Genomic DNA, 15,070 nt, shown 5'->3' with positions numbered 1-15,070 from the left:
TGGAAAGAAGGGAGTTTCATTCTTGACAGAGAACTGAATAATTATCTGATTAGTTACTCTCTCCTATAGTTGAAATATGAGCTTTCCAAAGGGAAAATTTTTCTAAAAATCTGATTGATTTAAAATAACTTTCTCCACAAAATGTTAATATTCTCTCACTCCTATAAAATGAGTGCCCTTAAAATAACTTGGATGAATTTTGTAGAACATTTTGTGAGATTTGTGATACAATTTGTGTTGGCTCATATCCCAACAGTTCACTTAAAGAGTACCATGTTGTCCTCATCAAGACAAGGGAAGCTACCACAGAAAGGCTATTGGATCATATCATGACAAAGAATTAAAAAATATCAGCCAGATGATGGAACCAAACACTTATTCAGTGACTGAAGATCAGGCATTTTAACCAGGAGCTACTTACATGGTGGTACTGCCACCTCCTTCAGAGCACAATGAGTGCTTCCGGTCAAATTGCTACATATTTCACAATTAATTTCAACGTCCCAGACTTCCATGTATAATTTTTTATAGGTATTAATTTACAGTTGTGTGTAGTACTTCTCACAGTTATGATAACATGTTGCCAATGTAAGTCAATTTGGGCATTAACGTGGCAAATCTGTGGTGTTCTGTACATTCTGAGAATGTCCCATGTGGGACTTACCAATTTTTCATGTGAAGAGTGTTGTGTCATTGACTGTACATGGATGTGTCAGAAACCTGATTTCTTTTTTATTTTCTTATTTATCAGGTGAAGTGTTATAACCTTTAATGTACTAATAAACTGCGTGGATACACAAACGTAGAAACAATAGTGGGTTTCATGCTACCAACTCCGTAGCTGTCACTCAACTGCTGTGCCGTGACATGCGGCCGACGCCGTTCATAGCCAGGTGGCGCTCCCGCGCTCAGCTGAGCTGCGGAGCGCCTCTATCGCCATGTTTGCGTACTGACGTAGCGGCACTTTTAAATCTCGTGGCACTGTCACAACACTTTTCCCCCCTTGAAAAAAAAAAGACACTCACTTCCTTGGAGACACGGACAGTGCGGAGACATCCATGGCCTCTTGGGAGACCCCGAGAAGATCCCACGGAGAAACACGAGAATATGGTCGAAAATGTCCAGGACGGAAGCTTGTGCGTGGAACGCGCCTCCTGGACGAGATGATGGGTGAAAACTCCGGAGCAGCATCCATAGGTGTCGTGGACCTGGGGGTGTGCTCCAGCGAGATGGGTCCCGGAGAAGGCGGCGTCGTGACTGGGACCGGTTCCGGCGTACTCGGAAGCGGCAGCGACGGCAGCTGCAGCGACACGCACGGGAGACCGGCAGCAGCGACAGGACTGGCTTCTCGGGCTGGTGGAGGTGAAAGAAGGGGCGGTGGCACCGGCGTGGCCACCACTCGTGGGCGCATCTGGTCGTAATGACGAACAACCGTGCTGTCGTCCGTACGTATTTCACAAAGCCGGCGGCCGTGAAGAGCCTTGACCACCCCTGGAATCCATTTAGGGCGAGATCCATACCCTCGTGCCCACACGTCGGCGCCTACCGAGTATTTTCCCACACTAGGGGACACAGGACTAGGCCTGACAGGGTGAAGCAGGTGCAGTAGAGTGCGCGGTTGGCGGCCATGCAAGAGTTCAGCGGGGCTGCGATCACCCAGAGGCGTGAAGCGATAAGAACTCAGAAATTGCAACAGAGCGTCATCGGTAGAAAAGTCAGTAAGGAATTTATCCATCTGGCTTTTGAAAGTGCGGACAAGGCGCTTGACCTCCCCATTCGATTGGGGATGGAAAGGCGGTGCTGTAACATGATGAATCCCTTGTCCAGTACAAAAATCACGGAAGGCCTGCGAAGAGAACTGAGGGCCGTTGTCCGTGACGATCGTGGAGGGAAGACCTTCTAGCGCAAAAATTTTGGACAAAGCCAGCGTCGTCGCCGCAGTGGTGGGCGACGGACATCGAACCACAAACGGAAACTTCGAGAAGGCGTCAATCAACAGGAGCCAATAAGCGCCGAGGAAGGGGCCGGCAAAGTCAGCGTGCACCCGTTCCCATGGCTGCGCCGGATCAGGCCACGGAGAGGGCATTGCACGGGGTGCAGCCAGTTGTTGAGCACACTGACCACACGCAGCGACCATATGGGAGATGTCCGAATCGATACCGGGCCAATAAACATGCCGGCGGCCAGGGACTTAGTCCGAGAGATCCCCCAATGGCCCTCATGCAATAGTTTGAGAACATCTTTGCGAAGAGAAGCTGGCACCACGACCCGTGGAGAAGCGCCATCCGTGGCCAAAAGAACAACACCCTCACGAACAGACAGACGAAGGCACAAGGCATGGTAGTTGCGGAGGGGATCCGACGCCCGGCCCTTGGTCCTGTCCGGCCAACCCTGTTGAACAAAACCGATCACCCGACGCAGGACCGGGTCCCGCGCAGTAGCCAACGCGACCTGCGAACCTGTAGGCGGAAAACCCTCAACCGCACGACGTTCTTCCTCATCAATGTGGAAACAGAGCAGCTCATCTCGATCGAAAACCGGGTCGGGGCCCATCGGCAAATGCGACAACGCGTCAGCGTTGGCGTGCTGGGCCGTGGGGCGATAGTGAATCTCATAGTGAAAACGAGACAAGTATAAGGCCCAATGTTGCAGGCGGTGAGCCGCCTTATCCGGAAGCGACGCCGAAGGGCTGAACAGAGAGACCAGCGGCTTGTGGTCGGTGATGTGAAACTTAGAACCATACAAAAAAACGCTGAACTTTTTTAACGCATAAATGATAGCGAGCGCCTCCTTTTCGATTTGAGAGTAACGCCATTGGGCATCGTTGAGGGTCTTTGAAGCATAGGCGATGGGTCGTTCCGACCCATCCTCATACCGATGGGCGAGAACAGCCCCTAGGCCATACTATGACGCGTCAGTCGCCAGAACCAAGTGCTGACCCGGACGGAAGGTGGCAAGACAAGGCGCCGACTGCAAATGAGCCTTCAGGCGAACAAACACCTGCTCACACTCGTCGGACCAACAGAAAGGAACGTTTTTGCGCAACAGCTGATGCAGAGGATGAGCCACCGCTGCCGCGGATGGAATGAATTTGTGATAATAAGCAATCTTGCCTAGAAACGCCTGAAGTTCTTTGACCGTAGACGGCCAGGGGAGAGCGGTGATGGCCGCAACGTGCTGACGTAGAGGACGTATACCTTCACGGGACAGGTGGAAACCAAGATACACAATGGAGGGTTGGAAGAACTGTGACTTGTCCAGATTGCACTTCAACCCAGCCGAATGCAGAACCCGAAATAATGAACGCAAATTGCGAAGGTGCTCCTCAGTGGAGGCCCCCGTGACAACAATGTCATCCAGGTAGTTGATGCAGCCAGGAACGGAAGCCGTGAGCTGTTCCAAAAACCGCTGAAAAATGGCCGGCGCGCTAGCGACACCAAATGGTAACCGCTGGTACTGATACAACCCACAAGGAGTGTTGATGACGAGAAATTCCTTGGAAGACCCATCCAACAGCAACTGATGGTACGCCTCCGATAAGTCAAGTTTGGAAAAGAACTGGCCCCCAGCGAGCTTGGTAAATAACTCCTCAGGACGGGGAAGAGGATAAGTGTCAATGAGGCTCTGAGCGTTGACAGTGGCTTTAAAATCGCCACACAATCGCAGACTCCCGTTGGGTTTAGAAACCACCACGATGGGCGATGCCCATTCGCTGGAGGTAACAGGAAGGAGAATCCCTGAAGCTGTTAACCTGTCTATCTCAGCCTTGACAGGTGCACGCAGCGCCATCGGAATAGGGCGTGCCCGGAAAAACTTAGGGCGAGCTGTAGGTTTAAGAGTAATGTGGGCTTCAAAATCCTTGGCACGACCCAGACCAGCAGAGAACACGGACGAGAATTCAGAACACAATCCATCCAGCTGTTGATACGGAATATCCTCAGATATGAGGTGCACATCATCATCAATGGAGAACCCAAACAACTGGAAAGCATCATAACCGAACAGATTTTCAGTGCCCGCATGATCCACCACATAAAACGTGAGGGGCCGAACAACAGACTTGTAAGCAGTGGAAGCATCAAACTGGCCAACGATAGGAATTTTCTGTTTATTATAAGTTCTCAGATTTCGCGTAACTGGAGACAAGGGAGGGGAGCCCAACTCCAAATACGTGCGAGAATTAATGAGAGTTACTGCAGAGCCAGTGTCCACTTGCATGCGAATGTCTTTATCCAGAACACGAACAGTAACAAACAACTTATTTGTTTGAGAAAGCACACAGTTAACATCCATGTCCGATGCCTCGTCATCGGCGACAGGAACGTGAGGGGACTGACACACAGAAGCAATGTGGCCTTTTTTCCTACATGAATTACACGTGGCCCAACGTTTTGGGCACGCGGCCCTGTCATGCTGTACGAAACAACGTGGACAAGAAGGAAGGGCGGAACGAACCTGCTTCTGTGGTTGCTGTTTTCGCTGCGAGCGTTGTGGCCCAACGCGACGTTGTTTACGCGAGTGAACCGCCGCCACATCACGTCCTCCTGGGAAACAGGCAAATTGTCCGTGTCGAAAGTTGACTGTACAGCGCCCACATCACACCACGCGTCTATTTGCGCGCCAGCAGCGTGAGACACTTCAAAGGATTGGGCGATGCTTAGAACTTCCGACAACGACGGGTTTGGCAGTTGTAGGGCACGTTGCCGAACTTCTTTATCAGGAGCAAGCCGTAGAATAGCATCCCTAACCATTGAATCAGCATAAGACTCATGATGAGTGTCCGTGACAAACTGACATTTCCTACTCAGACCGTGTAGTTCCGCCGCCCAAGCCCGGTAAGATTGATGGGGCTGTTTACGACACCGGTAGAACGCCACGCGGGCGGCAACGACGTGGGTGTTTTTTCGGTAATAGTTAGACAATAAGTCACACATTTCTTGGAAGGACAGAGAGGCAGGTTCCCGCAGAGGGGCTAACTGAGATAGCAGCTGATAGATCCGTGGGGAAATCCAAGATAGAAATAACGACTTACACATCGGGGCGTCGACAACGCCGAAAGCCAAGAAGTGTTGCCGCAAACGCTTCTCATAATCCTCCCAGTCCTCAGCGGCCTCGTCGTAAGGAGGGAACGGAGGCGGAGAAGAGGACGACAGACGATGAGTAAGCGACGTCGACAACGCCTGAATAGCAGCCGTCAGCTGTGTTTGTTGTTCAATGAGCGCTTGCATAAGCTGTTCCATGTCTGCCCAGACACGAACGCGCAATACTCCAACGCTGGAAAAAAGATATCCCATCCTCGTCGCCAAAAAAGTGTTATAACCTTTAATGTACTAATAAACTGCGTGGATACACAAACGTAGAAACAATAGTGGGTTTCATGCTACCAACTCCGTAGCTGTCACTCAACTGCTGTGCCGTGACATGCGTCCGGCACCGTTCATAGCCAGGTGGTGCTCCCGCGCTCAGCCGAGCTGCGGAGCGCCTCTATCGCCATGTTTGCGTACTGACGTAGCGGCACTTTTAAATCTCGTGGCACTGTCACAACATGAAGCTTCTCAGTGATTGAATTCTACCAGACACTTCACTTGACTATTTATATATTTATAAGAAGTTGTAACAAATGAAAGCAATAAATTAATGTAAACAAAAATGAAAAAAATGCACCCAGAATATGAAATGAAATGTTATTTTATTAACTAGAAAATCAAATCAAATTTACAGAAAACTTGGCAGTATGATGTTAAACCTCCTATGGCCTAAATACATGCATTGATTAAGTTGGCAAGGATGTTATAAAGCTTTTACATCATCTCACAGGGCAAGATGGCCCATAAATATTGTCACTGGTCCTTGATATCCTGAATACTAGCACTGGGACAGAGTGGCATTTTCCAGAGACCATTTGTAGACATGTGTTTTCTCAATATAGGTAGATGTCCAGGAAATAAACACTGTGCAAGTATTGTAATGTGTAGAGCCACTATCTGTTCTATGTCTGCATGATATGTGAGCTCCAGTTACTGTGTACTGCCTGTTATGATACATCTGTAGTTCACTAAATGGCCATGGTGGTGCATCGAGAGTCCCCTGTTTGATACATTGGAGGAATACAATGTTGCAAATGGGGTTTCCAATTAGAAGTTATGAAGTACTGCCTGTCCTACCCCCATATCAAGGAGGTGGGGTCCCATATGACACTGAATATTAAAAGATCATTGAGTAGCAAGTCATAAATTATGATTTTGTACCCATTTCTATTCCTCTGATTATGGCACCATCTGTGGTGAAATGAAGAAAATGCTTCAGATGAAACATATGTAGATTTTGCAGTAGTATCGCAATCTGCAATAAAAAATGAGCATTCCCATTGAAGATTTCAAAGTTGCCCCCTCTGTGACCTACTAACAGGGTGTGGTGGCATGTCAAGTGTGTTACTGTTGGATGTCCCCCCCTGAGGCAAACAAATTGGAATTATAACTTTTTTTGATCTGATGTGTTTGTGAGGTATTTAAATGTCTTCAATTAAAGTAAACACCATATTCAGGTATAAAATAATTACCATTTTATCTAGTAAGTCTCTTCTAAAATTGCAGTACAGAATATCATATTATACATTGTGTACTGAAAACATATACTGAAGATTTTTATTGACAGTAAATTACTTATATATTAGTGACTTAATACGTTCAACATTACATTGAAACAATGAGCTGTAGATTTTGATGGAAGAAAATGATTTAGTGAAGGGTTGTTGCATACTAAGATTACGTTCTCCATACTTATGAAAATAAATATTAAACATGGAGAAAAGCTGTTTCTACAATTAATAATTTTATAAAAAAATATAATTTGTAACTAGTAACATTGATAATTTACAAGACACAATATTTGTGACTCACAACCTCCGTTCTTTAGATCATAGCAAGAATTAGAATTATGATCAATATTACTTCAAAAATGTGTGACACATAAAACTCAGTTCATTCTCTTGATATCTAATACTATAATGTAAACTGAAGTCTGTATCAAAGTAGCTGCTACTTCCTATTTTATGCTGCTGTTTCATGTTGTCTGATGAATTTAAGCATAATGCTTTTGGTAATTGTTTCTAGAGCCAGATAAACTTCCTGACACAAATTTCAGTTTAACCTATGAGAATAACATTTTAGTTAGTGAGAAAGTGCAAAAATTGCTACATTCCTTAACTAGAATGTGGTGTGTTATACTGTGTCCATAGACATGTGTAAATCTGTGCAAGTTTTAGTTTGTGTCAAATAACCACAAATGGTTACAATTTGCAGTAATGATTTCATACATAATATCAGTTGTTGCTATACCTACATCCCAGCTAAATATAAATGTTTAAAATAACTTTGTGTACAATTATTTCAACCTCAAGAAAATATAGTAATAATCAATGTATGAATTTTAAGTTGAATTACGCAGCATGTGTGAAGTCTCTATGAATGTTAAGATGTTGGGTCCTCTAATATCAATATAATGAGTGGATTGTAGCCAGTCATAACAATCAAATGCTTTGATGGTTCATAACAAAAGTATATGATACAAGATGAAATTATTATATATTACGTAATGTAGGACTGTAATTGGCATTCTTCATATCCATTGTGGAATAAGGGGAAACTATCTTTTAAAATGAACTGGCTGAAAATACTCAAAGTAAGGAAAATTGTTCATCTGTGTAGCAGCCCCACAAAACTCAGTTAATGTCAAATGCTACCGGGAAAGCAATATCAAATATGTGTTCCTTCAAGTTTTGCTAGCAGGTAAAATATTATGTCATTTTTTAGGAGTGCATCCAGGATATTATTAACTTTTGTATCAATATATTGGCTGACAGCCTTCCAGCCATTCTCCTGATGAGTTGCCTGCAAGATTTTTAAGCCGCTTTAAACTCATGTTTTAATAATCTTGTGAGCAACTCACTTTGAGAACAGGTGAAAGGTTGTCAGCCAAAATATTAGTACAAGAGTTAATGATATCATGGATACACTCCTGAAAAATGATGGAATATTGAACATGTTGATAACTGAGTTATTCTGGTTCCACGAAAGTCTTTGTGGTGTAAGACTCACTACATAGTAAAATGATTCAACATTTTAGCCATCACTGCAAATGACTGAAACTTTGAAGGATTATTGACAGCAACAATGGCCATGGAAATCTACGCCCAAATGTACTGTTCAATTACTGAGTGCATTCCCCTGAAAATGATCTTTTTGATAAACCACAAGAATGTTGAAGGAAAAGAAGTGACTGTTCTGTGAAAATTTTTTGTAACAACTTAGTTAACATTGCAAGTTCCAACAGAACAGCTTTCAGTCATGTGTTGTGTAACCATTGTCATATACATCCTATGCTGCGATTTAATTTGATCCTGGAGTCTGTCCTTGTAAATGAGTATGTCAAGTTGTTCATAAGAAATGAGTTTCAGTTTGCAGGACATGAAGGGTTCCAACTGCTGCTTTTTATTTTTTAAAAATGTACGCTGTGTATTAACCTGTCATAAACAGATACAATCACAAACAATAATTTCAGGCATCACTGAATAAACATTTCCTTAGCAGAATAATGTAGTAATACGTTGTTACTGAGATTGCTATAAATAAATTGTTGTACTTACTTGGGTTATGTATAATTAAACTGCAAGGTACATTACAGAAATGCATTGGAAAACTACATTCGAATTTAATCATTAGTTGAGAGCTATAGTTCACATATTGATAACCAGAAATATGAAAATACTCCTCTTCTTGTTCATACGTAGATGAGTTTTTACAAACCTCATCTCTATTTTATAATGTTCATTGGAGACTTTTCTATTCTCTCACTAATTCAAAGAAGTGATGATATGGCAGTATGGAGATAAGTAAATGAAATTTCAATTAATTTCCATTCAGTAATACATATTCATCTATTAGGTTTTAATTGCTGTCATAATACTGGTACTGAAAATAATTATATTTTTGTGTTGTTGCAATGTTATCGAGATTTGAAAATAATATCATATGGTTTTGGAGCAAGATTAAGGCCCTCCAAAGTAGCATACTTTAGGTCAGTACCATCTGCAGGAACAAGTTGAAATTTTTGTAAGATTCCAGCAAACATTTGGAATAAACAACATTTTGCCAAATGCTCCCCCAAGCACCGACGTCGACCTGAAAGACAAGTTGGAGCTGTGAGATATGAACCACAAGTTAGATTACTATTACCCACTGCATTATCAGTAACTCACCAAGACCAAATGGTAAGAATGCATCATCCTCTCTAAACTGCCCAGTTTCAGTAATGAAACGCTCTGGTCGATATACTTCAGGATCACCCCAATGGTCTTTATCCATGTGCAGTGACCAGATATTTAGTAGGACAACTGTATTCTGCATCAAAATACGAAAATTACTTCATATTAACACCTATTTACACTTAGAAAGCATATGAAATGTGTCTATTAAAGAACACAGTAGAGATAGCAATACTTCTTTCACTGATACTATTTTTCAGGTTATAAGTAACAGTAGAATTGAAACATTTTAATTTAGAAATTTTCATTTTAAATATATGGTACATTATGGCAATGGAGATGATTTAATATTACACTGCTTATATAAGGGTTATTTGGAAAGTAAGGTCTGATTTCTTATAACACAGAAACCACAGCAGCGTTTTTTCAAAAAAACTGTTTTATTTTATTTCTTATGGCAGATGTCTACAACATAGAGATACAAAAGCTGTTGGAATGTTATAACAAATATTCAAAGAACTTTGGAAACTATGTAGAAAAAAGTTTGGTGCAAAAAACACACTACCTGCATCCCAAAAGATGATCTGTGACAGGTGCAGCATCCATTCCTAGTGAGTGTAAGACATTAGCAAGCCTAAAAGTATCCAAGTCTGCACATAAACTAAAATAATTTTAAAGGTGACAACTGTCCTAAGTGCAAATTGTGATCTTTTCCATTAACCAGTAAGTACAGCTTACAGTAGCTGCAGTTCATAATACCTGCCATCAGCACTGGTACCAATGGCTCCCTCAACAAAGCATCTGTAGCTTGTAGTAAGAATTTTCGGAAATGAATTTTGGAGTACATTAAATGCTGCCTCCTTCTAGTGGGAATGATTATGGTGCACCTGTAACTTACTTTTTGAGATTTGGAAAAGGAATAAAGATATGACAGTAGAATAGGAATACCTGATATCCACAATTTCTCGCAACTTTTCCTGTGAGTTCATTATCACATTATATTCTCATATATTTTATGTTGCTGAATAGTTTCAGATGTCCCCAACAAATCATGATTTTGCCACCGTGAGATAGCTTGTGTACCTGCACTAAACGGATAGCTATACTATAGGTGCAACGACATCAAAAGGGATGTTAGTAGAGAGACCAGACTAATATGTGGTTCCTGAAGATGGGGAACAATAGTTACAGGAGCAATAATATGGATATTGACTGATCTGGCTTTGTAACACCATTCAACATGGCACTGATATGTTGGTACTGTGGGTGGCTGAAACTAAGGGTACACTAAAGCAATTATATTTCCTGACAAGCTGCAGCTGTACTGTACTATTTAATGATAATAGCATCCTCCTGGACACAATATTTTGGAGAAAAAAATAGACCTCCATTTGCACCTCTGATCAAAGCTACTCATGAGGATGTTGTCAACATAAAATACAAATACCAGAACCTCATGTGTATTTCATCCATTGTGCAAGTTACAACTGATAATTAATTCTTAAAGATATTGCAAAAGTGAATAAAGAAAATATCTTGAAACAGATGAGAGCTACAGTTTCTCTGCTTACTGCATGCTGTTTCTAGAATTTGAAAACTTATTCTGTGACTAGCTTCAAGATAACATTAAAACCATTAAACCCATCACAATGGGCTGTAAAGTACAATACCAACTATGCAGTAATAGAAAGATTTGTTGGCATTTTTAAGCCTCTGACAGACATAATTATAGGAAATGTAATGCAACAACACTCCACGACTGTGTCTAAGTGCTCAGTGCTTCTGACCAGCTTCAGTTTCCAGGACTACTAGGTATTTTTCCTTGGTTGGAAGACTAGGACAGGATGCACTGAGCCTGGTGACACCTACTGAGGAGTGATTTGAGTGAGAAGAAATGGTTACAAGTTATGAGAAGATGACAGTGGTTGGGAGGGTGGTATGCTGATCCCATGACCTTCCATACCACAACTGAGTGCAGTTATTTTTCCTGGCAACATGCAGCTGTACTATACAATTTAATGACACTGACAGAGGATGATATGAACAACATGCCAAAGATGGCACTGAATGGCCTGCCAGGGTCTGAAAGCAGAGCTGTTTGATGAATACTATAACAGCTCACAATTACCCTTTTTGTGATTCATTGCAAAGTACTTTAACAAAGTCAGTACAACATCTGAGGCCATGAGTTCTGAGATTATGGACATTACAGCCGAATATAGCCTATTAGGAATAGTACTGCAAGTAACAGCTAGCATTATGAATCATCAATAAAATTATTGATGAACCTATCAATATCTGTGAAAGACTGGGCATTGAATGTAGATTTCTAAGAAATAAATAAAATATTAAAGAAGTACTTCGACAAGTCTTGTAAGGGTGAGAGGAGACAGACTTAGAATGACTCTTTTCCACCCAATTATTGGAACAATTGATTCATATATTAAATGCACTTTCAATGAATGAATGAAACTGTAGAACCATAAAGAGCAATATAACATTTATTTATATCTACTACCTACAATGGTGAACCTGCAACTGAAGCATTAAAGAATACAGTGACGCATACTGAGGATGGTACTACTCTGTTTTCACCAAGCTGATGTTAATAAGGACTACTATAAAAGTAAAAATTTCAAAACTGTCTGCTGTAAAAGACTGAGTAGAGTTTTTATTAGTAAAACACAGCTCACTGGTATTGAGCTACACTGATGTATGCACAACAGTCCTCATGTACCTTACAGTCCCTGTGACAGTTACAAAAACTGAGCAATATTTTCCAAGCTAAACATATAAAGAACCATTTTCATGTCATAATGAGTATAGAATATTTATCTGATTTGGCAGTACTGTTGTCATTGTGGTTGTGGTCTCCAGTCTGAAGACCGCTTTGCTGCAGTGTTACACCCTACTCTATTCTGTGCAAGTCTCTTCATCTCTACATAACTACTGCAGCATACATTTCTTTGGACTAGTTTTCTGTAGTGAAGCCATTGTTTGTATCTACAATTTTTACCACTCTCATGTCTTTCCATTACCAAACTGACAGTTCCATTATGTCTCTTACATTTCCATAAAACAAGCCCTTTCACTAGAGAAGTTGTGCCATACATTTCCTTACTCCTCAATTAAATTCAGTAGATTAATTATCTGATCTGTCCATCTACTTTTCAGCGTTCTTCTGTAACACAACATTTCAAATACTATGATTTTTTCTTTTCTGAACTGTTTGTCATCCATGTTTGAGTTCTGTACAAGGATATACTCCAGAAAAATATCTGCAGAAATCACATACTAATACCTGAATTTATGTTTGGTGTTAAAAAGTTCTCTCTTTCAGAAATGCTTTTCTTGCTATTGCTTAAGTGCATTAATTCCCTCAGCATAATTTCAAATAATTCGATTGCATCCCATTACCCATGTTTTATTTTTGATGACATACATTTTACAGTCTGTTTTCAATACACTATCCATTCCATTCAGCTGATTGCCCATGGTATTTGTCATCTCTGACAGAATTACGATGTTGTCAGCAAGCCTCAGTTTTTATTTCTTCACCCTGAATTTTAATCCCATTCCCAGATATCTCTTTAGTGTCCTCCTTCCTCACACTTTCAATAGAAAATGAAAGAACATGAAATATTGATTTTTCTAAAAGAAAAACAATTTTGTTATACTGTAAGGCCAATCAAGGAAAAATCATTTAAGAAATACACAATTTTAGGTAACCAAGTCCATAGTTTTCATTAACAGTTTTATTGTAAATATGAAACTTGCTAAATATAAATTTCCTGAAACAAACTATTTGCTTCTGCAGTTACTTAAAAAATCTCTCTTACTTCAGGTAGTGTGCAGCAAGAATTAACAGCTGTTTCAAGTACTGATATAGCAGAGAAACTATCGGTAAGATGATATTTTGTTTCACTAGAGTATTGAAACTCAAGCAGAGTGGACTCTGTGAAAAAGTTTTTATTTATTTATTTGATTTACTGGCACAAGTGGGAGGGTGATGGCACTTTTTTGTGCTTGTGTGTAGTAGTATTACATGTTTTTATTCATGTCTTCATCAAACAGAGTTATTAGTGTTCATGCGGTAGTAATCTGTTCTGCTCTGTGGAAATGTTCATGTAACCAACATTTTTGGTTGATACTGGATTATAATGAATAAAGATAAGATTAGTGACAAGCTCTGTAAAATACTCACATAGTTACAGATGTGAAATTCACTCTGGCTTGAATACACCATCTTGTCAATTTTAACTAAATATGATTCAGGAGGAATAAATGTCTCACTCAACATATATGATTGAACTTATATTCACTTCACATGTTCTAATTCACAGCTGAGCACAGCTTGGATTTCCAACCTTGTTATCAAGTCTTGGCATGGAATATTAGCAGTTTATCAGAAGCACGGGAACCTCACTTTGGTGATGATTTTCTTTCTCACTAGTTTCGACAAATTATGTGTAACTGGTGCACCTTGCACACAGCGTAGTCTTTTGCCAGCCACTGACTCTGCCTATTTTGAAGAATTCATTGAAGGGGACTATAATAACTAAAAGAATTAAATCCACAAGTAAATATTATTAGATTGTAAAATTATTTTGTCTGTCTGTCTGTCTGTCTCTCTCTCTCTCTCTCTCTCTCTCTCTCTCTGTGTGTGTGTGTGTGTGTGTGTGTGTGTGTGTGTGTGTGTGTGTGTGTGTGTGTGTGTGAAGGGTGGAATATGTTAGAATGTTGGGGACAGGAGGAGCTGTGGTGAGAGATAAGGTATGAACAACATTTTGATGAGTTGTGAAAGGGGGAGGCAGTTCAGCTTTCGGGACTTACTCCAGGTCGCCCATGATTTTAGTCACACCCTAATGTGAAAAGCCTGATGAGGACATTATCAGAGCCAAGATGGACACTAAGACAGTAATACAATTGTGTGTGCCTGCTGGCTCCACAGATAAGTAAGAAATTGCAAAATACATGATATGAGAGAAATTATTCAGTATTACAAGGGAGACAATTATTTAATTGTGACAGGAAACTGGAATTCAATAGTAGGAAAAGGAAGAGGAGGCAAAGCAGAACAAGAACATGGACTGAGTGAAAGAAATGAAAGAGGGAGCTGCCTGCTAAAACTTTCCTCAGAACACAGTTTAATAACTACCAACACCTGGTTAGCGAAGGTAGCAGATGAACAACAAGGAAAATAGGCAGACCACCTTGGATAGCATATAAGGCATTAGAGTTAACTGATGAAAGAAGAAAATTTAAAAATGTAACAAATAAAACAGACAAAAGGACTACAAAGGCCTAAAAACTAGACTGACAGAGGATTCAAGTTGTAATGCAGGAATGGCTAGAGGCAAAATGCAAAGCTGTAGAAGAGAGATATGTATTGTGTATTGTAAAATTAAGGAAATCATTTGAAAAAAGATAAGCAGCTGCATGAACATCAGTCCAGTATTAAGCAGAGAAAGGAAGGCTGAAAGGATGAAGCAATGTACTGAAGGACTATGTGAAGGAAAGAAAGTTGAAGACAAGATCAAGCAGACTAAAATGTGATGGGTTGTATGCTACTGCACGAAGAATTTGTCCATGCACTGAATGACACATGCCAAACAAGGCATGTGGATTCGATGACATTCCCTCAGAATCATAGACTACCATGCTCCCAGAAATGTTCCATTCTGCATGCAAGATATATGAGACAGGTGAAATACTACCAGATTTCAAGATGTGAATATTATCAAACCATATATTTAAAAAAAATCATAGCTGCAAAACTTGGAACAAATTATTTACAGAAAAATGGAA

General features: G+C 40.8%; 1 protein-coding gene across 1 annotated transcript in view; it reads right to left on the bottom strand.

The window, feature by feature from the left end:
• Nucleotides 1–6,667: 6,667 nt before the first annotated feature.
• LOC126187673 (methyl farnesoate epoxidase-like) overlaps nucleotides 6,668–15,070 on the bottom strand; it is a 195,187-nt gene continuing 186,784 nt past the window's right edge. The window contains exons 8-9 of the mRNA XM_049928905.1: nucleotides 9,257–9,398; nucleotides 6,668–9,179 (exon numbers count right to left, since the gene is read on the bottom strand). Coding sequence (XP_049784862.1) covers nucleotides 9,004–9,179; nucleotides 9,257–9,398 — 318 coding nt within the window. The 3' untranslated portion in view covers nucleotides 6,668–9,003. The remainder of the gene's footprint in view (nucleotides 9,180–9,256; nucleotides 9,399–15,070) is intronic.

This window comes from Schistocerca cancellata, chromosome 5 (assembly GCF_023864275.1).
Source record: "Schistocerca cancellata isolate TAMUIC-IGC-003103 chromosome 5, iqSchCanc2.1, whole genome shotgun sequence".
NCBI lineage: Eukaryota > Metazoa > Arthropoda > Insecta > Orthoptera > Acrididae > Schistocerca > Schistocerca cancellata.
Note: the sequence above shows the minus strand (reverse complement) of the source record. Positions and strands in the feature narration are given on the sequence as shown.